This window comes from Chelon labrosus, assembly GCF_963514085.1.
Source record: "Chelon labrosus genome assembly, chromosome: 15".
Taxonomy (NCBI): domain Eukaryota; kingdom Metazoa; phylum Chordata; class Actinopteri; order Mugiliformes; family Mugilidae; genus Chelon; species Chelon labrosus.
In genome coordinates, this window is record NC_140348.1 from 16,239,054 (window position 1) to 16,263,415 (window position 24,362).

Below are 24,362 nucleotides of genomic sequence, written 5' to 3' on the forward strand. Positions count from 1 at the left end.
ACATCAAATGGCACAACTGTGATCAAGAGTGTTTCACAATTTCGATTTTTTTTGAAGTAGTTCTACTTAACGTGCCTGTGTTCTGCCCCTGATACAGACACTGAGTCTGTCCCTCTCAGGCTGGTTCCTGAGGAGAGGATCTCATTTGGCATCAACCCAGCAATTTCCACATTAACAACTGTTGCACAAATCAGAGAAGATTACAATGAAGTTGATTGCAGACTGATTGCCAAAGAGGTCAGTGTACAGTTAGTCCAAACTGAACCTATTTGTCTGTTATTTTGATACACAGTACCAATTGCGGTATCTAATTACAGATGGGGATAACGTCTCGGGATCAGTCCACCCCTGTATTCCTTGCGCGAAACATCAGCCAGCACCTGAGTGGTACTGCTCGCACCATAGGAGCAGCGCTGGTTGGACGTTTTGGTAAATGAACTATCATTTAAAAAGTTTCTTTGCTCTTTAGTTGCCATTTGGTAAGCTCCTCATTATGTCCTCTTCCTTTTAGGTGTGCGTACATTCACCCCCAGCACTGCATCCAATGGTTTTCTGTATGTCGGTGGGCCTACAGTTGTTCTCAGTCTAGTTGCAATGGCGCCGGATGACGGCTCTATGTATGCAGCTGTGAAAGTTCTTCTTTCAGTGCTTGAGACAAACCCTGCCATGCAGCAAGAAATGCACCGCATCAATGGATACAAGGTCTGTCAGATCTTTTAAAATCATTTAAATATAGACAGACATGAAAATCTGCTTCCTTACAATTGTCATCTGATCCTAAATATAATTTACTGTGCTTGTAGCTGCTAGCTTTCCTGCTCAAGATGAAGAGCAGCCTGGTCAGCCATCGGACCTTTCAGATGCTTCAGTGTCTGTGGAGTTCAGCGGAGTTGAGCTCTGAATCTGGTTGCCTACAAAACACGTCTGCTTTCCAAGCTCTGCTGTGTGACCTGGATGTAAGAAACCAAATTGCTGCATAAAAGAGTGAAACCTTTTCATGTCTACCCAGTGTTTATTTGTAAATTATTATCAGAAAGCTAATTGTAAAAATCTTTAGCTTTCTCTTTCTTTTTTGCAGGTTTGGCAGAACACATCAGACCATCTGGACCTTTCAGTTCTCAACTACTTTGCAGAAATCCTGAAATCCTCAAAGTAATTTCCACTGTTATCAGCGTGAGACCAGACCTCACCAAATATCTAGTAGCTCTAATCTAATTTATTATTAACTCGCATGGCAACAAGTTGTGTAACACAACAAAGAGCCTCTTGTTCAGGTTTGACGACAGATTTCATCGGCTGTTCTCTCAACATCTGCAACAACTTGTCATCAATATCATGGAATTGTACAACCGAAATAGTCAAGGGAACGTGCTTAGATTTTCTGTCTGTGGGAACAGATTGTGATTGATATTATTGCTGTCTTGTTTTTTCTTTGTAACCTCCACAGTGACAGCAGGAATGCATCGGTCATGCACAGAATGGGCCTGCTATCGAAGCTGCTATTTGAAATTTCTGATCCGACTGTGACCTTTCAGAAAGTAAAGATTATTTCTTGTGTCGTCACATCCCTGCTAAAGGCTTACTTCAGCCCTGTGGACATAAGCAGGTAAAGTCAGGGAGCAGTTTTGTCGTACAGCGTCTCAAAAATGTCAGAACTGTTTCAAATAATATCCTTTTTATTTGATTAGACTTGGGCTCTTCCTGGTCTACACACTTCCTCCGTCTAGTAACATAACTGAAGCCAGTGAGACATATGACGGTGGTCATTCGCTGGATTTGTTAGGTACACTATGTAACACACAACCATATCCCTTATATTACATTGCTATAAATGTCTCATGGATGACACAGGTTGTTGCTGGTACTGATCCAGGCTCATCTTCTCCTTGCTACAGGTCCAGCCTGCCTCATCTGGGTCCGCAACCAGATGCTAATTGTGCTTTGTGAAATCCTCAACTCAGACAAAGAGTGAGTGACCGAAACAGAAGCAAGAACACGTTTTCCCAGTATTTCATGAGCCATATTGTCATGAATTGAATTGCTATGTTATTTTGTTTCCCACAATAGTCAGCAAAATACGGCACTGGATTCCCTGGGCAGTGACTGGTTCCTGCTCTTCCTTCAGCCTCACCTTCACCCTTCCACCTTGAAACTGGGTCTCATCCTACTCACATACTTTCTGTCAAGTCCCAGTCAGCAGAGCAACTTCAGAGATGGGGTGCTCCCGGGATCACTGATAGAGTGCATGGAGGAACCCGTTGCTGTCATGGGTGCATAATAATTTCTTTAAAATGAAGTCTCATAGTTCAGTGTCGTAGTTTTGCCTCTCTATTCAAATCATATTGTGATATGAAGTCATTATTTGGATCCATCTTTCTGGTTAAACTAGAGAAAGGAGGTGTTGAACTGTGTTTAAATTCAATAATACTAAATTGTAGTTCTGTATTTAGATTATTGCTTAACACATTTTTCATACATAAACCTCGTGATATTGAAGATAGCATTTCACCCTAAATTAACCTTTGTCATTGTATACTTGTCTTGTTTTCAGACAACCTTCGAGCTAATTCTTGGTCTTACGAGTGCCGCAGCACTACCTGTCCAGGCTTTGATGTCCTACGAGGGCTGCTGATCAGACACACTCACCTCCCACAGGTGTACGAAGCCCTGGCTGCTCTGCTGCTGGGGAAGAAGGCCAGTCACACAACAAAGGCAAAGGTAGGCCATATTTTTATTTGGTTTAGTTTTTATTTTAATCTCTGTCTTGATGATCTAATTTTAAGTCACCTCTATCTATAGGTGCATCTGGATGATATGCTTCAGTCATTCATTGACAGCCAAACAGATTCTCCTGCTCAGCAGTTATGCATAGAAGCTGCCACAATACTTCTGGACTTAGTCAAAGTCGTCATCATCCAAGTAAGAATGTCAAAAGCTTACATTGAGAGTGTTTTTTGTCCTCAAACGATGCATTGATAATGTAAACTATACTTTATTTTATGTTTAAACAGCCCGTTTCTCCAACTAAGCACATGTCAGACTCTGATGTATCATGGGAGCTGCAGCTCCCAGCAAGTGTGATGCAGTTCCTTTGTCTCCTCCACAACCTCCGGCCAAGAGACCCACTGTGGGCATCACCCACGTTCCTGCATGCACTCGCTGGTGTTGTGTACCCTCCGGATGTTTCAAAGGTTTGTGTGTTACTCTAGTTTTATAAAAACCCCTCCTGGATTTAATCTATCTGTTCTTATTTGCTTGTTTACGCGATTCTTTCAGGGCATTGGTGAGTCTTGCATAAAAAGTGAGGGTGTGGACAAGAGTCATCCAAGCAGGAAGCCGGTGTTGGACTTCATGCGTATTCTCCTAATGGACAGTCTTCTTAATGTTCCTGCTAACACCAACACACATCCTCTCGTTCTGCTGCTGGAGGTGAATTCACACAAATAACACAATAATAATTACACACTGTTATTTGCAGTATTCATTTAGGTCACAGCTCGTAGTGTAATATCAAACATGCATGCAACACATAAACATTAGTGCCAAAATGCATTTTCACTGAAAAAGGCTTCAGTTTACTATAATAGTGCAAAACTCCCTTTTCTCCAGAAGGTGCCACTCTATGCTCAGTTACTAAACAAGGCACTATAAGGTACTGCTGATGAAATTGTTCACCACTAGGAGGGAGAAAACACCAAGAGGCCAAGTGTTTTCACCTACATAAGATAAACTTACATGCACGCACACACCTCCACCAACATCTACAATTCAGGCAACATTAGGCAATGTGTTCCGCTCACTATCAGGCGTAAAATGAAAACAACCTTCACATTTATAATGATATGTATGTCAGTTTCATATAATTATAATTATAATTATTTTTTTCAATTGCTAAACTTCTTAAATATTGCAGTTTTCCCCTGATGGTGCATCGCTGGAACAGAAGCAGAGTTTTCAAACTGAGCTGCTGGAGTTGGTCATGAACATCATCCGTATGCTCAGCTATGAAGAAGACAGCAGCACTCACCTCATTTCACAAGGTAACAATTACAAACCGTAGTTCAAACTGGACTAAACACATCTTTGCAATATAATATATAATATAATAAAAAAAAAAAATCTGAATTCACTTGTTTTTGTATTAAATTTCAGACTCAACGGATCAAACAAACGAAGGACAGATGGTCACGTTGATGGACAATGTGGTGCTTTTCAGTGAAAATGTGGTGCAGAAACTTTACGGTGGAACGTTCTTGGGAGACTCTGAGAGTTTGCTCAGTTTCTTCGCTGATCAGATTGTGGTGGTGAGACAAATACACGCACTTGGAAAAGAAAAGAAATTGCAAATTAAGTAAATTGTCAATTTAGACATTTTTTTTTTAAATCAGTGGAATATGGAAAGTGAAAATTAATGTAAAATCTGTGAATTAATAATTTAATTTCATGTCATTTTATGCTGACTGTTAACAAATACCTTCTGTATACTTCTAGGCTCTGGAGAAAGGCCAAAGTCAGAAAGAGAAGACGTTGTCTGCCCTGTACTCCTGCAGCAATAAAGTCCTGCTTTATTTCTTGTCTCAACCGCGACATTCCCAAGAAGAAAAGGAAACGGTCATTAGGGCATTACAAACCTTCATGGAACGATGGGACGTTGCCATGGCAACTTACAATGCAAATGTGAAGTTCATTACTTGCCTCCTTCATTGTCTGTTACTGATACGGTCTGGCAGGTAATAGTGAAACCAAAACTCACACGCAGATGCACACAAATATGGATTTACTGGTGATTAACACACAATCCCACTTTTTTTTTTTTTTAATAGCTACCCTGAAGGTTTTGGATGTGTGACCAAGCAAATGTCGCCCGGACTGCTGCCTGCCAAAACCAGACATTCATCATTTCTCACCAATGGAGCAGACATCACGTCAGGTACGAGGCCTCGTATGCGAGAGTTTATTTACATTTATCATGTCTGCAGGGGTTTACTGGGTCGTTACATGTCCCAACAAATGTGTGCATGTGCGTTCCAGAGGATAGTCAGCTAGTGTCCCTAGCGGAGGCCTGCTGGTCAAAGGTCCTGTTAGAGAGACAACATATGCTTGAAGAAAACTGTAAGATGGAGATCTCAGTGAGCCACAAAGCGGAGGCAGGGCCTGCCAGCATGTCTACCGTCAGTCCTCTGTGGGAGGAGATGGCCCACAAAGCCTGGCTGCTACACACAGGTAGCTATACTGATAACTGCAGAGGGAGAATATGTTTGAATGTGAGTGGTATTATCTATAATATTCTCTTCAAAATGTCTCCTCAGACTGTCAGAAGAGGAAGGTGGCCAGCAGCTCTCAGAAGAAGTTTGACATGATCAGCAGCGTCCTTCGCTCAGCTTTAGGCAAACCAGACCAAGAGTCAGTAACTGTAGAGGTAAATACAAAACATTCCCTCAGGTTTTTGTTCTTTTGCAGTAGACGGAACAAAAAAAAAATGTTTGCTTGTGGCTGTTGTCCCCTTTGAGAAGTGTGGAGTTACCTTTTCTCAGGTGTCCCTGCATCCCAGAGCGCTGTGCCAAACACTCGTCCCAAAGTCACCACTGTGCTTGTGCTCTGGGCCGTCCAGCCCTGTGGGGGTGTTTGATTATTTCTTTAAATAGATTTGGATTATCACAGCTGATTGCCCCTGAGTGGGCATTGTAATTGATATCTGTTAGGCTTATCCATGGGAACACTCACTACAACACACTGTTTGCTGCTGAAGGTTAAAGACGCGTTTATTGTTGTTTTTCCCCCCGAAACACGTGGCCCACATCATTAGTTCCCCCACAACGCTTAAGACGTTGAGCCATCTGGAGCAGGGAGCAGGGACATATTACTCAGGCACACAGGCATGAAATTACCGCGTCTGTGTGTCTGTCTCACACCCGCAAAAAGCGTGTGTGTGTTCTTGTTTGTGCACGTCCCTTGCCCACAGAAATCGCGTTGGCAATTATAGTGGTACCAATCTGATGAAAACATTATTCATTTGATGTTATTCTTTATCATATCAGTCTCTGACAGGCTATCAGAGAGGGTGATGAATTGTTTTTCCATCTGAGATGCGGAGAAGAATAGGGAGCGGTATTTTCTTTCTGCATTGTGTTGCACCACTCTGCACTTTGAAGAGGTTGCAACGAGCAAAAAAAAAAAAAAGATGTTCAAATCCTCAGTTATGGTCATTTTTGACTCACAAGTGAGTCATTAATTAATTATTGGATCACCAACTTATGACCTTTCTCATAATAAGTCATGAGCTTATTCGGACTGTTTTAAGTCACTGAAACCGTAGTAATACAAGGCATAGTTTGCATTACTACGGATCCAGAAAAAAATAAAAAGAAAGAGTTTTAAAGCCTGCTGTAGGTAATGAATGAGAATATAGAGAGTGAGAGGCAGACTGTGTCCTCAGTCAAGCTTCAGTGCAATCCTTTCAGAGATTTATTTCATCAGCGAATGCAGTTTTCATAATCATATCTGTGTCCTCATATTAGAAAGATAATTAACAGCACTAATGATCACGTTAAGTTCATTACACATTCACTGCCAGCTCAGAATGAAGTTGACATTATGTTGCCTTATCATCAAAGGTGGCGTATTGTTGGGAAGTCATTAAAATGGAAATGAGTGTGATGTTCTGATGTTAATTGCAGAGGGAAGAGATGAGTTATGTATTTAATGCAGCATTTAAAAAGCCAATGAGGTTCCTATCTGCTAAATAGGGTAATTAATGCTATATATTACTTATGTTTGTCCAAATGAAGGAATGAAATTAGAAAATGATGACGCCAACTCGCTGTTTATCTGTCTCAACACGGCTCTGGTTTGCAAACTTCATTATTACTCTCTTTTCTGTCTGTAATATTTCTATAATCTCCGCTCAAATTACCGCTTTATTTCTTTTTCTGCACAACTTCTCGTTTGGATGGGCAGTCAGTCACTCAGAAAAACTGTTTCCATTCCCTCGGCGGGCTTGTCAAAGTTTGACGTCAACTTTTACGCATGAATTTATTCTCATCTCAAATGTTTTTGCATCTTTTGTAATGCGGTAGTAGTAGTAGATTTCTTTTTACTGCTCTTGAAATCATTTATTCCAGGCGTGAGTTTATAGTGCAAAACGTAAAATTAGCATGTGTAAATAAGACTGGATATAAAGAGTTAGTGCATGTTCATTCATTCAGTTAAATGGCTTTCCTGGGTCAGCTGTGAAGATGGACACATGTTGTTTCACTAGTCTCTCAGCGAGCACTGCTGTGATGATGGGCTTAATGAAGCAGTTAACAGTCAGAATATGATCCCAGTGTGTCTGCTCAACACGAGCATCCTGCAGTCTCAACACAGCTCGGTTTTGGGTTTTTCAGTTTTTTAATTTCTTTCCTCTTTTAATCGACACATAAACACTGACTGACTACACAATAAAGGCGTAGGCACACACTTACCTTGCCCTTGACTGTGGTGTGGCTCAGTGATATTAATGTTTATGTTAATTTGATCACACCAACAAATGATTACATTTCCAGACAGGGTTATTGTAAGACTGTAGCCACTAGCTTATTTTGCCCAGTGAATGCAATTTAGAACCGATGTAATTGTATGAATGCATTGTAATTGCATGAGGAAACAACAATACCATTATGCATATACAATTTCTGGAACGTGATGTCTGTTGTGTGTACAATACGAGCTGGGGGAAGAGCGATTGCGCTGCCCCTCTTTTCATTTGCACCCATCAGGTTACTCTTGTCTGCTTGTAGGAGTTTCTGTCCTACATGGAGTCACATCGACAGAGGGGCCACAGCATGTTTGAGAATATGCAGACAAACCATTTGCAGGTGTGACAGACATTTTCACATAAATATACTAAAATAAATTACATTAAAAAGGCAAAATTTGATTTGTAATAATATGAATCTCTGTCTCGGTTTGTTTCTGCATCGCAGTTGCGAGCTAGTAAGTGGGAGAGTGTGAGCTCCAAGTGGCTGCGTGTGGAGGCCGAGCTGCTGAGGGAGAGAGCAGTGTTCGGCCCCGGCCCAGGGGTGCTGTTGAGCCGAGACTGGGAGCAAGACGCTGCAGAAGGACCCAATCGGACCAGGTCACGCATCCGCAGAAAAGCTCTGAGACGATCCAAGCGGGTAAAGCTTTTTATATTAAAGCAGGCTCTGTTCATTTCAGTTCTTCAGTTTACACACAGTCTAACCTTTTATGTATTTCAAACAGGTGCTAGGTACAATGTGTCTTGGTGGTATTTCCGAAGAAAACAAAAATAAAACAGAAGATTACACAGGTAAAGGTGAATTGTTGCCCGTTTTTAAAAATTTGTTAAATCCAAATTTGGTTGTTGGATTCTCAGTGGGAATTTTTTTTTTTCTTTGCGACAGAGCCCAAGATCTTGTGTGAAGTTGGCGCAGAGGCTAAAGAGGACGAAGGCGATGAAGGGCAGTCTTGTGACCGTCTGACTTTCTTCCCGGTTCTGAATGAGACACCTGCCGTCACTGAGGGTGTACCCGAAACCTCCACCCCTGAACCCTGCTCCCACACACAAGACTGCACCGACATACGCATCATCCTGCAGGAGCTGCACCCTGGAGAGGAGGTACTGTGGGTCGGGAGGGTGTGTTGGTATGCTGCCCCGAATACAACATTCCCAAACACAAACACAGCTCCGTCCCAGCCCACTAATATTCACAATCATAATTATCTGATGTAGACTAAGGGATTCCAGTAGCCCAGCGCTGCTATCAGAATTTCATCTTTCCTCATTAGTTTAATGTTTTAATGTTGAGGCCCAGCACAGCTCTTCTCATTCTTACAGTGAGTTAAAAACCAGTGCACATGTTGACAGGGACTCTCATCGCTCCGGCAACCAGCCGCGGCTTTTAATGTTTCTGACAGAAGTATTAATAAAAACAGTAGGAGGTGATGCAAGCTGTCTTACATCCGCTTAGTAAGTGTGTGATGTGTGCAAGTGTGTCCTGTTGTCTTGCAGCAGTTCAGTGCACGAGTCCTGCTGAGCTTCCTGTCAGATGAACACAGTCATTAGCTCTGAAAAATGCACACACACTCACGGGCCGGCACACACACTCATGCAGCAACACACAAAGGGAGACCCACTCATAATTAGCTTGCCAGCGCCAATAGTGTGATTATGACAATAATGTGTGTGGGGAGAAATCAATGGTCTGACATTAGGCTCTCAGTCAATAAAAGTCCTCCTTTTCTCTCCTTCTTCCCATCATCAGCTAAATCGCCCTCAGACTGATAACGCTTATCTGTCCACAGCACAATAAGGAGATAAGGAAACAAGTTGATTTTTGTGTATTTAATCTTTGATAACAATAAATGCAACTATTTTTTTAAAAGTCTAGTCACTGTTTGGGACTTTTGACCTGATGCCACTTTGTAATTACTGATGTAAACTGCCGTAACATCTGACCATGATACGACTCAGTCACCTTGACTCTTCTTAAGCATCTCCACATCACATTATCCATCATAGCATGTCTGTGTGTGTGTGCATTCAGACAAGAGGGTTCTGATCACTTATCAGGTTTCCTATTGTGTGTGTGGCAGTGATTAATTCTCCTAATAATGGCCAGGCGGGGTCTCCACTTCCGCCAAGTGTGTGACTCTGTGTCTGGCGGTGGGGAGTCTGATTTGATTAGTATAAATTGTGGGGGGCCTGCGGGCATGTTGGGGCCCCATATGGTTTTTGGGCGCTATGTCCCAGGGGGCCTGCAAGGGAGGCCAGCACAGGGAGACAGCCAGGTGCACACACTCGTTGTGAAATGAGGGGAGACAATGGAATTAGCCACGCATTATCACAATGCAGTTAGCATTAGCTACAGCCGCCGCTGATAGCAGCATGTGGGTCCACTTTGCCGCTGCATGGAACACACACAGCTGAAAAAAGGGGCCGGGCCTTCTCCTCCCCATCAATCAGTTCTGATAATGAAGTGTTCAACTGTGTCTTTTTAATAATGATTAAAATATGTGATTAAAATGATCAATCAAGTAAAGCTTGAAGTGCCTGTGTTGTTGCCATGTCATGTCCTGAGAGAGAAATGTGCGGATGTGTATTGCACCTCTCGCATGGGGCTTAATGTATCTCTTTTTCTCTCCTCTCTGTCTGTAGGTAAAGGCTAAGATGTGTGTAGTGATGGTGAGCGGCCTCAGAGTCACGGAGGGTTTGCTGCTGTTTGGGAAGGAGAGCCTGCTGTTGTGCGAAGGATTCACTCTCAGTCCTAACGGTGATGTTTGCTGCAGGAAACATCATCCCAGCAGGTTATTTGCAGTTGCAGTAAAGCATGTGAAGCTGCTCGGATATCGTTCAGTTTTTTCATCATCACCATGTCCCCTTTCTGCCAGTGTGAGAGATTCCTTTATTTCCACCATGCTGAGTAAAGAGATGCCACCCGCCAGGTGCAGACGCTCTCTCTATGAGGACATCAAGGAGGCTCGGTTCATGCGTTTCCTTTTAGAGGTCAGACATCCAAACGCTCCCCCAGATGATTTGAGTTAACATGCATCTTGTGTCTATGCAGAAATTTGTTTGAATTTAGCAATATTAGATGTTAGAATTAGTTTCTTTAAGCATAATGCAGAATCAACTAATGGAGATGAAGAGCCAGTAAAATGCATCACAAATCTGATTTCTATTTGTGCTCAGAATCAAGATGCATCCCGATTTAAAAAATATTGCATCTGAGTTGCTAAATACCTTCTTTGCCTTTCTCTTGCTGTAAGGACAATGCTATCGAGATTTTCATGAAAAATGGACACTCAGCCTTCCTGGTATTTGTGAATAAAGATCATGTCTCTGCATATAAAAGGTACCACGTTTATATATTTATTTTAAAAGTTGTTTTTTCTTTAGCACCCTGAGTCCGATCCTTTTTCTCCTCTTCTTCCTGCAGGTTGACCAACATCGTGCCAGCATTAAAAGGCAGAGGGGTCGCTGAGGTTATTGCTAATGCAAAGTAAGTATCAACAATCAACTGATAATATTTGGAGAAATTTTATTTTATCAGTGAATGTATGAATTACATAAAAATAGCTGTGTATCATGTCACTAGATATTAAGTACATATATCTTACACTTTGTGTGGCTTCTTTAAAATTACATCTATTCTAACGTTATTATTTTCATATCAGCCACTGTCATTGGTCATTTGATTTTCTTGTAGTCCCCCTTTTCTCGTATCCTCCACACATCCTGATTGACTGTAGCCACTGAGTGTGGTGCCATCAGTCCAGGATAAGTTCTTATCCTTTTCTCCTCAAACATATCACCATCACCATCACCACCACCTCTTCTTCCTCCTCCACCTCCTTTTATAACCCTCTCCTTCTGCGCTTTGCATCTCTTAAGGCATGTCTTACACAGGCTGCTCTCATGGACCAGGTACACATCTTCCTCTAGAACTGACTTTTCCTTCAGCGTCCCCTCACCGTCCCTTTGAGCATACCATACAGGATTTCGTTTCATATTCACCTTGGTATGGTTGCGCAGGACTTTCACAAACTCTGGTAACTTGCTAAAGAGGTTGTCGAACAGACCTAACTCTTGCAGACTATGTAGAGTCCCCATAGTGGGAGGCAGGGCGTCCAGCTGGTTCATCCCTAGATTCAGAGTCTTCAGGCTGGTGAGGGAACCCAGTGTGGAGGGTAAGCCCATAGAGGTTAGGCGGTTGTTGGAGAGGTTGAGGTAGGTCAGTCCCACCAGGTTGCCGATGGACTCGGGCACAGACTCTATCTTGTTACTATGGAGATCCAGCCATCTGAGTGACAGAAAGTTCCCAATGTTATCTGGGAGTTTCTGTATCAGGTTGCGGCTGAGGTCTAACTCGTCTAAGTTGGTGAGTTTGAGGAGACACTTTGGGAAGATGGTTATACCCATGTTGCTAAGGGTCAGTCTGTGTCGTCCATCTGGGGTCATCCGTATTGCCTTTTTGGCAGACTTGAGGGTCACCTTTGTCCCTTTGGCTCCCTTTCCCTTTCCTTTGGGCATGGCTCTACAGCACACAGAGAATTAAGGAACAGTTCAGTTTAAGATTTCAGCTCAGCCTCCACTTTTGTGACAGTTGCCCCAAGAGGCTGATTCACAATAATTTATCTAATCTCCACCAGCACACAGTACCATAGCAAATAGATGTGTTGCGTGTATGTTTATGTGTAACTATGTGTGTGTAAGGCTGATGTGATTTATTCAGATACAGAGGCTTATGTATGGCCTGAGGCAGCGGGGAAAGCGTACTCTCTGAGGAATGAGAGCTTGAGCAGCGTGTGTGTCTTGGTGAGTGTGTGTGTGTGTGCCATGGTGTTGTGTCTGCACTAGTGCGTGCTCACCCTGTGTTGCCCATGGGGGTATTTAAGAGCACGACTCTCTAATTAAGGCTAATGCTGAGGAACAAAAGGAGAGAGGCGACACTGGGTAATACAGCAACAACAAATGAGTGCTGATTCTCTCTCACCATTTAACTGATTGAGTTGTTTGGCTCTTTTCAGGCAAGAAATATGTGTGTGTGTGTGTGTGTGTGTGTAGGATATTCACGTGCAAGTGTGTTGACAGACATGGATGTACTGTACTACAGTAGGTGTGCGTGTGCGCACAAAGAGTCAAATCAGGACTTTGATAAATGATAGTTGGGGAGTGTTGAGAGTGTAATGAGGGCTTCGCTCTTCTCCCCTCCCTGTCTAAAAGAGCAAGGTGTGTGTCTGTTTGTGTCTGTGTTACACCCCAAGGCCCTCTCTCGCCTCATTCATCATCCTCAGGATGAGAGAGGTTATCCACTGGTGCTTGTTCCCATTATAACCTCCTATAGAAAACTATTGCATGAAATTATTGCCTGCAATTAGATAACACATTCTGGGCCAAATGCAATGATTGATTTAGTGTAGTTTTACAAAATAATTTGGTCAGGAGTTATTGGTGTTAGAAATTGGATACACTTAATGTTGCCTCTCATCCTTTAAACCTATTTTCTATGTACGTCCTTACTTCAGGTTGTGTAGCTTGTTGTTTTCTTGTTAAAATAATCCACATTTTAACCATAAATGAAGACGTGTACTCACCATATTTTATCGTCTTTATTCCTGGACTGATGTTAATCGAGCGATGAGGTTGTCTTCAGTTTTAGAAAACCACCGACAGCTTTAGCTCCTGTGAACCTCTCATCTCGAAGCCGCTCACCACTGTCCAAAAACCAAAACAAAAAATCTTCCATTACTTAAAACACCTTAAAGCTACATTACAGTTTGGTCAGCATGTGGAAGTTGTACTAATAAAACCTCTTGTTTCCTTCTCAAGTGTCAAGAGTAAAAAGATCAGGAATGCACCGCTTGTGTTTATATCAACCTTTGCCTTGCCTCCCGTCACCACGCAGGGAAAGTCAAGTTCCTCTTGTTTAACAGTGTTACTTAGCAACTGCGGTGCTTGGCGCCAGGACTTTTATTGTCATGTTACTGCTCTACAGAGGGAAAGGAGATTTCAGGAGCAGTTCATCACTTTCCTAGTTTAATCATGTTTAGAGAGGCGTTGCACGAGTAAAATGTTAATGAAATGTTTGCTAACATTGTCGTTTAGATGTTTTGTTTAATATTCGCACATTAATTGTAAACAAGGTGTTTTGATTGAGCAAACTTTGCACTCAGGAAGATTTGCCGTAGTCCATTTGATCATCACCACACAGCAGTCTTTGAACAAACTCCTAACCGAGTGAAAAAATAAGCTAGCATTAGTCAGATAATGAATTGTTGTTTGTCTTAGCTCTGCAGCAGGAAATCTTAGAGTAATTTAACAGAACGGTATTGTTCCTGTTTGACCAGTAATCATGAACCTCTGTTATGGGAATCGGAGCCACATGTCAAAGCATTAAAAACATCTCTGGACAAGGAAGTACTGTTCGCTCTTTTAAATTCCACAGTTTTCTGATGCATACACTTTACACTTACACTTCCTACTTAAACTATGTTTCCTCACAACTTACAGTTGGCACCGTGTGCTACATCCTCCACGTCTCTTCACATTTTTCATGCTACATGCCGTAGCTCACCTCAGTCCCTAACTGCTCCTACAGCTGTGTACACATAATTTCTGTTTCCTGAGTCACTCACTCACCTCCACTCTGCTGCTTCTTGAACTCTGCTGTGTTGCTTCAACTGCGGTTGCTAGGCAACAAACCAAGCAAAAAAAAAAAAAAAAAACTCTGCTCAGTGATCAGCCTCTGTTGCTAATTCAAAGTATTTGCTTTTATTGTGCCTTAGAAAGACTCCCGTGGTTGAAAAGACAGCCCTTGTTAAATGGCAGGTAATGCAATAAACACGACTCTTCATCCACTTCATTTTGTCAGAGGGGTTTGTGCTCACTGATTCAGTACTTCCTCCTTCAACAACACCAGACAATAGTAATGCTACTCCAGCTTCAGTGTTTGTTTATAACTGTATTTCTGCAATACTTGTTTCTCCTCTAGAAAGGGGAGATAAGTAACTTTGAGTACCTGATGCATTTGAACACCATCGCTGGGAGGACGTACAATGACTTGATGCAGTATCCAGTTTTCCCCTGGGTCTTGGCTGACTATCAGTCTGAGGTAAAACAGCTCACCTATGACACCTTTGTCTCGAACGTGCATATTGTCTAGTGTAAAATGCTTGATTTAATCTGTTCTCGACAGATGCTCGACCTGTCCAATCCTGCAACTTTCCGTGATTTGTCCAAACCAATGGGAGCTCAGACAGAGAAGAGGAAACAGATGTTCATCCAGAGATATGAAGAAGTGGAGAGTGAGGGTGAAGGTATCTGCTCGGCTCGTTTTTTAATTCTGTGCCATTTTCAGTGTTATTTGTCCTTATAACATGGTTCCCTCTGTAACAGACTTGTCAGCGCGATGCCACTACTGTACACACTACTCCTCAGCCATCATTGTGGCCTCCTTCCTCGTCAGGATGGAGCCGTTTTCACACACCTTCCAGACGCTGCAGGTGAAGCCGTGGATGCCAGGAAATTTAACAAAATATTTGCACGTCCTTGAAATTGTGAAGTTGTTTTTAGATGAAATTCTTCCTAAATAGGCCTGATTTGTTACTGACCTTCAGAGTAAACCTAAATATCTAAGAGCTACATGACTAAGCTTGTGACTGCCAAGTTGCATGTTATAGACTGCGTGATGGGAAAAAGTTTGCAGGACATCTCATAAAAATGGTGAATGATATAGATATGTACTGCATATCATATTCTTCTAGTATTAGTCCGTTTTTACTCATCCACAAGCTCCTCTTCATTTTCACACATAGTCTTACTAGTAATATTGTTCTAATGTGAGCTATTTTCTGCTCTCCAGACCCTTTTCTGTTTTGGGTATGAAAGCAGATTATAGAGAGATTTTAATATATATGCAAATAATTACAGAAAGTGTCTAAAAGAAGCCGATGCAAATAGCCACAGATGTTACCAATTTACCATGCAGCACCCAGTTGATTATAATGAAAAGGCATGCATATTTGATAGTCGGAATAAAGCAATAAAGATGCTAGTCTGTTGAAGTAGGATGCCTTTTTTGTCTTCTGAAGCACATAACGGGTGTGTAGTAATAACCATAACTGGATTTACATCTCTAACCAAGTTTGCTGCTATATATGCTATTTTCATTCATTGAGGTAATTGTTTTATTCTAAATTACATTCGCTCTCATGAGATTTCCATCATAGATTATGGAATTTTGCGGAAAGATGAAAAGCTTCCTCCTAATAGTTGCAAATATTTCCTGCCTATGTAATACAATCAAGAATATAAAATATGATTCACTACACTGCATCAGGCAGACTACTTTATTAATATGCCTGTTGCAAAGTTTGTTTGACAGTGTTGTGTCTGGTTTCCCCACAGGGAGGGTTTGATATCCCAGAGAGGATGTTCTACAGTATAAAGAAAGAGTGGGAGTCTGCCTCGAAAGACAACATGGGAGACGTCAGAGAGCTGGTCCCAGAGTTCTTCTATTTGCCCGACTTCCTGCTGAACTCCAACCACATCCAGCTGGGTCAGACACAAAAGAAATCTTTTAAATCCCCTAAATTAATGACTAAGTATGAATTTCCTGTTAAGATATTCCACGTGTACAAGCGCCTTTCTTATTTATGTGCTCAAAGGACAAAGTACTGGTCTCCCTTTCTGTACTTTTAGACTTCCTCACCCTGTCTGTTGCTCTCAACTACAAGCCTTCTTCTTTCTGCAAGATTTAGTCTCAGATATACAGTATTCTGTCATATATTTTTGTATCCTGCCGCCGTAGTACATGATATATCCTTCATTAACTCGTCATGCTGCCGTCTGATTAGACATTGGAGCACCTTTCCGCATAAATTTGCTGTAGTTCCTCAGTTCTTCTAGTTAATGAATTCAAACTGATACAACATACAGTGTGTAGCATATAAAGACGACCATGTTGTTTTAAATTCTTTGTTAATTAATTTGATCCTGGTTTAATTAATGAGCTAATTTGCTTAATTAAGAGGAACCACATTTTAATTCATGAACAGTTCTGTCTGATTGAAGTTGAGGATACCTTGCTGCATAAATGCGCCCATGTTCATGGTAATTAGGGGCGATATCACACACAATGCGGTTTGTTTGTGTGTTTGTTGGGCATTAATGGAGGTGTGTGTATGTTAATTATATTGGCTACTGCTATTACAGTCAATATATATTGATCTTAGTAGAATTTGCAAATAAAAACACATATTATCACCAGCCATGCCTTTCTAAAGGTATACTTTCTTAAATAACAAATATATTTACTTATTATTATTATTTATTTTTTAGGTTTAATGCACATCATTTATTTGTGTCAGTGGTCATAAACCATTGACCTTGTTCTTCCTGTTGTTCGTCCTCCACTTCTTCCTCATCCTCTTCTTCAAACTTACGTCGCTCTGCGATGCCGTCAGTTACAAAAGACTCTTTGAACTACACAAAGTAATATGACACATCATGTGCTTTATTTTTGGGTCTCTGCAGGATGTATGGAGGATGGTACTGCTCTGGGAGATGTCGAGCTGCCTCCATGGGCGAAAGGTGACCCCCAGGAGTTCATTAGAATCCATCGAGAGGTCAGTGACTCCTGAACCTGATCAAGTCTGTTCTAGTAGACCGTGTTGGTTTGTTGCGTCCGCCGCCTTTTCCCATGAGACTTAATAATGTTTGTCAATACTAGCAGATGTACGTATGTATACAAAAGATGCACTGTCTCCGTATCTCGAAACAAATATCCACTGTACACATGGCACTGCGTCAGTGTTGACAGCCATTAGTTCATGTTCACTCTATTTACCACAGTATACCAGTCACTGTCTTATTCATCAGATTCTCTGAAGGCCATTTTTGTCTCACAGTTTGGTTCAGTTACATTCATTTGGTACTAACTGTTTCCAAGTATAATGAACGTTTGTTTTCCTTATCAATAAATGCATGAAAAGGCTTGTATCAGATGCTGAGATGACAGACGCTGAAGCACAACAAGCCCATTTAACAGACTTTCTTTTTTCATAATGCCATTTTTTCTCTGCCAGCTCTTTATGAGTTGAATATTCTCTCTATTCTCGGCTCTTTCTTCTCTTTTCCTCTGTGGGGTTATTGTATATTTCTCCACTTTCTCACTCTTGGTCTGATTTCTTCAGTGTGACCCTCCCTTTTCCCATTCCTGGGGCATCTATGATGGTTATCACTCTGTAATCTACTGAACCACTCGTATTGCCTACCATTCTCATAAAATTAGTGACTTCAGAAGATTGTTTTTTTTCTTCCACGGACAAATTAACTGAGGACAATATATCCTTGTTATGCTGTTTTTTTTTTTCAGGTTTCTGTTCTTCTGGGATGGGTTTATTAAGATTTGGTACAAGGATATAGCTGGTCATAATGCCCACTTTTCCTTATTTACTCTTCAAAACCAATCTCTGGCTAATTCTACCCAAATCATTCTTTAATTCTAACGTTAAGATATGCTCATAACACAGCTGTTCACCTTCCTGCTGTTCTAGACTTCTAAATTGACTTTTGGAAGAAATCCTGCACTACCTGAATAATTTGATAGGCCGTGCAGTCCCAGAGAAGTTTTGTGTACTCTAAACTCTCATATTAACAGCGTGACTGATGGCTTGGGGCCGACTATAATAACAACATGTGCTGCACACTCCGTGTTTAGGAATTTCGCAATATTACTTGACTTGGTGGGTTTAGTTTGTGGAACAACTTTCTGCTTTCTTTGCGTTAGGCCCTGGAAAGTGAATACGTGAGTTCCCACATCCACCTGTGGATTGACCTTATTTTTGGATACCGGCAACAAGGTCCGGCTGCTGTGGAGAGTGTGAACACATTCCACCCTTACTTCTACGCCCAGAGAGGCCGTCAGGATGCTAAGGACCCTGTCATCAAGAGCACGATCTTGGGATATGTCAGCAACTTTGGACAGGTTCCCAAGCAGGTAAAAAATAGTGTGCAGATAGCTGTTTCTTGCATGTAAGGACATCATATTGTTCTTTTTTTTAAACAAATAATCATTCTTGGTAAATTTTCTGTGTCAAATATAGCTCTTCACCAAGCCCCATCCACCTCGCAGTGGCTCTAAGAAAGAAGGGTCATCGCCATCCCATCCCACTCCATTTTTTTTCAGACTGGATAAACTGAAGTCGACTGCACAGCCATTCAAAGGTACAGCTGTAGTAACTGTGTTTAAGATATCTTCACTGTAAAGGATTTGTTCTTCATTTCAGGAAATAGGTTTTTATGTTTAAATGGTCAAAGGTTAAACGAATAGATTAAAACCATTGTAATCTTTTTTTCACACTTCACCTTTTGATCATCTAATGACATAAAACATGGAAATTAGCACATTTTAGCAGTGGTATTGGACAGATCCAGCTGATTGGCTGCAGGCCGCAGCTTCACATTTAGCGTACTCACAGCCCGGGTGTCAAGACTATTGCTTTAAAGTAAATTATAAGCATTTTATGCTGAGTAAGCTAAATGTAATTAATTGTAGTCATCTACTTTTTTTGCGTTGTTCCTCCTTTGTTTTATTTCATAGCATTTGATGTCAATTATTATACACATTTTGTACCCAGGTCTCAAGGGAATGGTTGAAGCGGAGTGAAAATGTCCATAGTTTAATTTACACTACAGAGGGGTAGAAGGAGCTATCTCTTAGAGCTACAATATGGAGATGACTCTTCCGCTGAGCCCTACTTAATAATCTGAATATCCCTACAGGCCCACTGAGGGAGAGGAGATGAATCTGCGAATGCTCAGGGAGAGATTCCTGCATATTACATTTCATATTAAATCTTAGAGTGTCTGATCTGATCAATAAGCAGATAGAGATGAATAGGAGGAAGAAGGCTAAGACTAATGCAGACAGAACTTCTTTCTGGGGATTTTAGAAGCAGAACTGGCAATAGGATGTAATGATTTTTGCCTGTTCCTGCATGAATAGGTCAATTACAAGTGCAATTACTGCCTCTCCCTCTCACTGCCTCGCCCTCGTATAAACTCGTATATTTAAACCTTTATACTGTCCAGGATGCAGGTATCCTCCTAGGACTAAGGCTCAGCTTACTTATTGTGACCTGGGAATAACCATTTTAATTGCCCAGTTTTCTGTAGTCAGTTTAATGAAATTCTTTATAAGTTTACTGAGCTGCCAAACTCTTTAATGTGATGTGTTTTTGAAGAGTCATTATCTTTATTTGGCCGGGCAGGTTTATTCGGGGACATAAATGCAGAATGAGGTCACCTCTTTTGTGTGCATAAGGTTTGACTGACATTTTTTATTTTTTTTTTATTTTAATAACCCTCCAATCACCACTCTTAACCTTACTGCAGAGCTGCAGAGAGGCCCGGTCGGTCAGATTCTGTGTCTGGGAAAAGACATCCTGGTCTTGGAGAGAAACCGGCTCCTCCTGTCCCCTCAGCTGGGCTGCTTCTTCGGCTGGGGATTCCCAGACAACAGCTGTGCCTTCGGGAATTGTGCCACAGAAAAGGTTTGTATGTGGGATATAGAGTAAATGCGTTTATTGCATTAATATTGAACTTTCCAGTTGCATAAATCAAATTAAAATTAAGCAAACTTCTATTCTGACACAATAATTGAGCATATATGATTTTTTTTTATTTGAGAAAAGAATTGGAACAATAATGAAACTTCAATAATAGTGTTATTATGAAGTTTCTTTAATTTAGGTTTAAAGTATTTAAATTCAATAGCACAATAGTTTAACATCATATGATCTGATGAAAGACCATTAAACGGAGCATTTAGTTCAAGCAGTGCTAACTCATTGTTCTATAATTAGTCTGAATCCTTTTTTTCTCCACTAAAAATGTCTGATATTTTTACAAAAGGGATAAGACACAAGTCACTCATTAATAGGCACTTTATCGCTGCATAATTATGACCGATGCATGTCCATCTGTAGACCTTTGCAGTGTGTGAGAGTCTGTGCGACTGGGGCGAGACGTTGTGCGCCGCCTGCCCCAACCCGACGACCGTCATCACGGCGGGGACCAGCACTGTGGTTTGTGTGTGGGACGTCGCCGTCACCAAGGACAAAGTCACCCACATGAAACTCAGACAGGTTAGTGTGTCTGCGTGTTTGTTTGCTCTGCTCACAACAGCACATACGCAGGTACTGACCCCGACTCTGTCGCTCTCAGCCGTTGTACGGTCACACAGATGCGGTGACGTGCCTGGCCGTGTCTGAGGTCCACAGCGTGATGGTGAGTGGCTCCCGTGACCTCACCTGCATCCTGTGGGACTTGGAGGAGTTGAGTTACATCACCCAGTTAGCAGGACACACAACGAGCATCTCTGCGCTGGCTATCAACAAACTCACTGTAAGTCCGTCTCGTTTACGCGTGTCTTTCTTTGTTATTCTCCACCTGCTTCGTCTGTCTTTCCTCTGTCCTGTAAATGTTTTGGCTCTCTGTCATCATTCCCCTTTACTCGGCTCACAGCACGAGGAAGGGAGGACTCTCACTGCTGACAGCCAGCATATCCTCTTAATATGTTTTTTTGTGCGCCACATACGAGCGTCAACGCTATGCGTCTGTGTCCAAGGGAGACATTGTGTCATGTTCGGGACCTCTGCTCTACCTGTGGACCATGAAGGGCCAGCTGGTGGCCTGCGCTGACTCTTCCTGCGGCCCTCAGGCAGACATCCTGTGTGTTGGCTTCACACAGCGGCACGAGTGGGACAAGAGGAACGTCATTGTCACGGGCTGTGCAGACGGCGTCATACGGGTGAGTTTTTTTGTGTATTAACGACAGAAATAACGAGGCCTGTCTTAGATGGCAGCTCCTTGACGCCGCTAAAATATCAGCGGAAGAGTTTTTGCTTTGTTTTTATACAGTTTGTACAGTATTCAGCTGTGGCAGTCATTACTTTGGTATTAGCCTCACAGGTACCAGCTTGGATGTCCATCAAGCTATTAATATGAGCATATGGGTTTTGTGTGTGACTGTTTTTGCTTAGAATTAATATAAGCATATGTTGCCTCTTTGCAATCAAAGCCGCAAACTCTGAATTGTGCTTCGCTTGGGAATGGGTGCCCAAGCCCAACACACACACACACACACACAAATGGTATCATTACTTTGTTATTACACTGAGTGTGTGGGGTGTGTGCGCGCGCCGGTGCGTATGTGAGTGTGTTTGTTATTATGTTGAATTATGTCTATGATTTTGCTACTCGTTATGTGTCTCTCATATAGATATGGAGGACAGAGTACACCAAAACACAATTACCTGGCCCTCCAGAAGAGCCTGTGTCCCCAGGGCAAGACCGAGCAGAGAGAGACGGTAATGTTACTCGCTGTAGGATGGGATATGCATGTAGGTGTTGTATGTATAACAGCTAAGATGATGAGAGTGGCTGACAGTGACAAAACGGTGAAGGCAACTGCACAAAAACGCATCATGCCCTGTTTTTAGTGTTAAAAAAAAAACAAAACTGCTATCTAATTAGATAAGTCCTTAAGTGTGAGATGATTATTTTTAACCGCTCATCTCAGAGCTAGACAGCGGGCTTTCCAGATGAGAGCTTGTAATTCTTACCCTATCCCTCACTAGCATTAGGGCTAGCAGGAATTATGTTGTTATAAAGTTATTAAACATAGAGGCAGTAAACACTGATGAGTAATTCTGCTGACGTGTGTGTGCGTGTATAATTTAGAAAGCAATAATACCCAGATCCAATTTGGCATACGTTGGTTACAGCCTCGCGTCACCTCATAGGAGTATTATGCTTTCCAATTACATAGAGACAAGTCTTTACGTAACACGGAAGAATTTATATTTGAGGGATTTTTCGCCCTTTCTACAGCCTACTGACTGCAGATGGACGCTCTGTTAATGCGTGATTTCATTTCTTTTTTTAATTGTTTTTATTTTTGTGGTCGCCACTGAGGTCATAGTTTAGTGGCAATTTATCAGTAGTAGGTGGATGTTAATGTTTTCTCATGATGAATCCACAGGGAGCAGCTCATGTCGGGTTAAAAGCTGGGAGAGACGTCTGATGTTATGTCAAGAGCTGAACAGGAGCCAATATGTGTCACAACGCCGAACCAAAAATAATCCGGCCATCACAGCACTGGCAATGTCCAGGTACAGTAAATATCATGCACCCATGCCAGAGTTGAGACTCGTGATTGATTACTTCAAACTATATCTAAAGTTTCACTCTAAATTCGTGCTCACCAAGAGCTGAGTATGTAATGAATCTGCACCTAGTCTGAGTTACGTGTATAGTGTTATACATTATGCATATTATTGCAGGTTTTACAACAAAATCCATTTCTCTTCTCTGTGTAGGAGTCATGCCACTCTTTTGGCAGGAGATGCCTGGGGCCGAGTTTTCACCTGGGTCTCTGAGTGAGAGGTGGCAGTGTTTGAGCACAAGTCATGCATCTACACACTATTTCAGCACGTACTTTATCCTCTGAGAGACTCTCTATCCTGACACCAGCTGAACAGCAAGGGCTGCTTTATTTCAGCTGCCTTGTCTGGATATTCACAGAAGAACAATGTTACAATAACTGAAACATTCAAGGTACAATATTTATCTCCTACATAAATATTTAATTCTGTACTTTTTTTGTAAATACTGAATTCGAATACATTTGAATAAAATGATTCACATTTGCCTAAATCCTGTGACTCTCCTTTGATTATAACTGGAATCTGGGTTAGTCAAGATTTGATCTGAGCAGGACACTGGCTAAAAGTTTAATAAACTGCTTAATGAGAGGAAAACACTCATCGGTACACCCATTTAAATGAACTCTGACTGCTTTTGCAGAGCTTAGAAGTGACCACAGCCTTTAAAGTGAAAGCAATAGTAAATTGCGTGAAGCTTGCAAGCTCGGCCAACGTTTCCTGAGAAATACAGCTTTTGATAGTATCACAGGGTTCATTTCCCAAGATCTGCACGCCATGTATCCACTATTGTAAAGCGTATGGCATGTACACATGTCAGCATTTTATGCGGCGAGGGCTGTAATGTTTTGCTTTGGTGAATTTTTGTGGCATGGACAATCCAGGATGTTTAGTTAGATGTGAATAGTTTACAGGCCTTTGTTGTTTTTCACAATGTGTTTTCAATTTGCTTTGTAATGTGGCATTCATGAGTATTTGACTGCTTTCTAGTACCGTAACCCTCCCTCAGTTTAATGTGATCATGCAAATTATGTGTGTTGTGGGTGATGTAAAATGTTTTTTGGGTTTGTTGAGGTATTCTCTTCTGCTTGTAACAGTTTTTTGCGTGTGTTTATGGTTTCCCGAGGAGAGATATGGCATTTTTGCCACAAAGTGTTCAATCTCTGTAATCACTGCAGGTTCAGAAGTAAAATAAAACACTGACACTCTTAAGATAGTGCACACACAGTATAATAAATAAGAAACTTTGCTAGATTGTTGAAATAGTGGAAGCGTGCCTCCTGCTTGCTCTCTTATTCACATGCACCACTCCTCTCTATCATAAAGGAAGAGGTCTCTCTCTTTAACCTTTGTGTGTGTGGCTAATTGTGCTAAGTGGAGTAGCTTAATAGAGTGGAAAATAGTCTTCATAATTTTCCCAGAGAGCGAGCAATGACCTTCTCTAAAGACAACGGCCATCTCCATTCTCTCTACACCGCTGGTTTTATGATATGAAATGTCAAACCACTGGGTTCCTCAGAATAATTAAATCAAATAAATTATTGCACCTAGGCAGAACCATCTTGTAGCCTAACCCAATTATAATGCACTGTAAAGCTAATTATTAACCATGATTACAATTAGTCTAATTTGAA

At 41.6% G+C, this 24,362-nt stretch overlaps 2 protein-coding genes across 2 annotated transcripts in view; one reads left to right on the top strand and one right to left on the bottom strand.

The window, feature by feature from the left end:
* The window catches only part of wdfy4 (WDFY family member 4), a 39,238-nt gene extending 14,954 nt beyond the window's left edge, over positions 1 to 24,284 (top strand). Inside the window, exons 23-64 of the mRNA XM_084562326.1 lie at positions 98 to 237; positions 318 to 429; positions 512 to 702; positions 804 to 956; positions 1,079 to 1,152; positions 1,448 to 1,606; positions 1,689 to 1,783; positions 1,896 to 1,968; positions 2,068 to 2,270; positions 2,552 to 2,718; positions 2,800 to 2,919; positions 3,012 to 3,191; positions 3,277 to 3,429; positions 3,914 to 4,040; positions 4,153 to 4,304; positions 4,492 to 4,730; positions 4,824 to 4,930; positions 5,032 to 5,223; positions 5,310 to 5,419; positions 7,779 to 7,856; positions 7,965 to 8,156; positions 8,242 to 8,308; positions 8,403 to 8,617; positions 10,157 to 10,305; positions 10,390 to 10,504; positions 10,768 to 10,853; positions 10,938 to 11,000; positions 14,287 to 14,329; positions 14,493 to 14,612; positions 14,697 to 14,817; positions 14,897 to 15,003; positions 15,908 to 16,058; positions 17,036 to 17,127; positions 18,291 to 18,500; positions 18,607 to 18,727; positions 19,898 to 20,055; positions 20,491 to 20,649; positions 20,729 to 20,908; positions 21,132 to 21,314; positions 21,786 to 21,873; positions 22,548 to 22,677; positions 22,885 to 24,284. Coding sequence (XP_084418452.1) covers positions 98 to 237; positions 318 to 429; positions 512 to 702; positions 804 to 956; positions 1,079 to 1,152; positions 1,448 to 1,606; positions 1,689 to 1,783; positions 1,896 to 1,968; positions 2,068 to 2,270; positions 2,552 to 2,718; positions 2,800 to 2,919; positions 3,012 to 3,191; positions 3,277 to 3,429; positions 3,914 to 4,040; positions 4,153 to 4,304; positions 4,492 to 4,730; positions 4,824 to 4,930; positions 5,032 to 5,223; positions 5,310 to 5,419; positions 7,779 to 7,856; positions 7,965 to 8,156; positions 8,242 to 8,308; positions 8,403 to 8,617; positions 10,157 to 10,305; positions 10,390 to 10,504; positions 10,768 to 10,853; positions 10,938 to 11,000; positions 14,287 to 14,329; positions 14,493 to 14,612; positions 14,697 to 14,817; positions 14,897 to 15,003; positions 15,908 to 16,058; positions 17,036 to 17,127; positions 18,291 to 18,500; positions 18,607 to 18,727; positions 19,898 to 20,055; positions 20,491 to 20,649; positions 20,729 to 20,908; positions 21,132 to 21,314; positions 21,786 to 21,873; positions 22,548 to 22,677; positions 22,885 to 22,948 — 5,639 coding nt within the window. The 3' untranslated portion in view covers positions 22,949 to 24,284. The remainder of the gene's footprint in view (positions 1 to 97; positions 238 to 317; positions 430 to 511; positions 703 to 803; positions 957 to 1,078; positions 1,153 to 1,447; positions 1,607 to 1,688; positions 1,784 to 1,895; positions 1,969 to 2,067; positions 2,271 to 2,551; positions 2,719 to 2,799; positions 2,920 to 3,011; positions 3,192 to 3,276; positions 3,430 to 3,913; positions 4,041 to 4,152; positions 4,305 to 4,491; positions 4,731 to 4,823; positions 4,931 to 5,031; positions 5,224 to 5,309; positions 5,420 to 7,778; positions 7,857 to 7,964; positions 8,157 to 8,241; positions 8,309 to 8,402; positions 8,618 to 10,156; positions 10,306 to 10,389; positions 10,505 to 10,767; positions 10,854 to 10,937; positions 11,001 to 14,286; positions 14,330 to 14,492; positions 14,613 to 14,696; positions 14,818 to 14,896; positions 15,004 to 15,907; positions 16,059 to 17,035; positions 17,128 to 18,290; positions 18,501 to 18,606; positions 18,728 to 19,897; positions 20,056 to 20,490; positions 20,650 to 20,728; positions 20,909 to 21,131; positions 21,315 to 21,785; positions 21,874 to 22,547; positions 22,678 to 22,884) is intronic.
* On the bottom strand, positions 11,128 to 12,540 carry lrrc18a (leucine rich repeat containing 18a). The gene has a single exon (XM_084562328.1). The coding sequence runs from the start codon at positions 12,029 to 12,031 to the stop codon at positions 11,189 to 11,191; it is 843 nt and encodes a 280-aa protein (XP_084418454.1). The 5' UTR covers positions 12,032 to 12,540; the 3' UTR covers positions 11,128 to 11,188.
* Positions 24,285 to 24,362: the final 78 nt, after the last annotated feature.

Excerpts from the sequence above, each read along its gene's own strand:
- lrrc18a (XM_084562328.1), bottom strand. The coding sequence starts at position 12,031 with ATGCCCAAAGGAAAGGGAAAGGGAGCCAAAGGGACAAAGGTGACCCTC.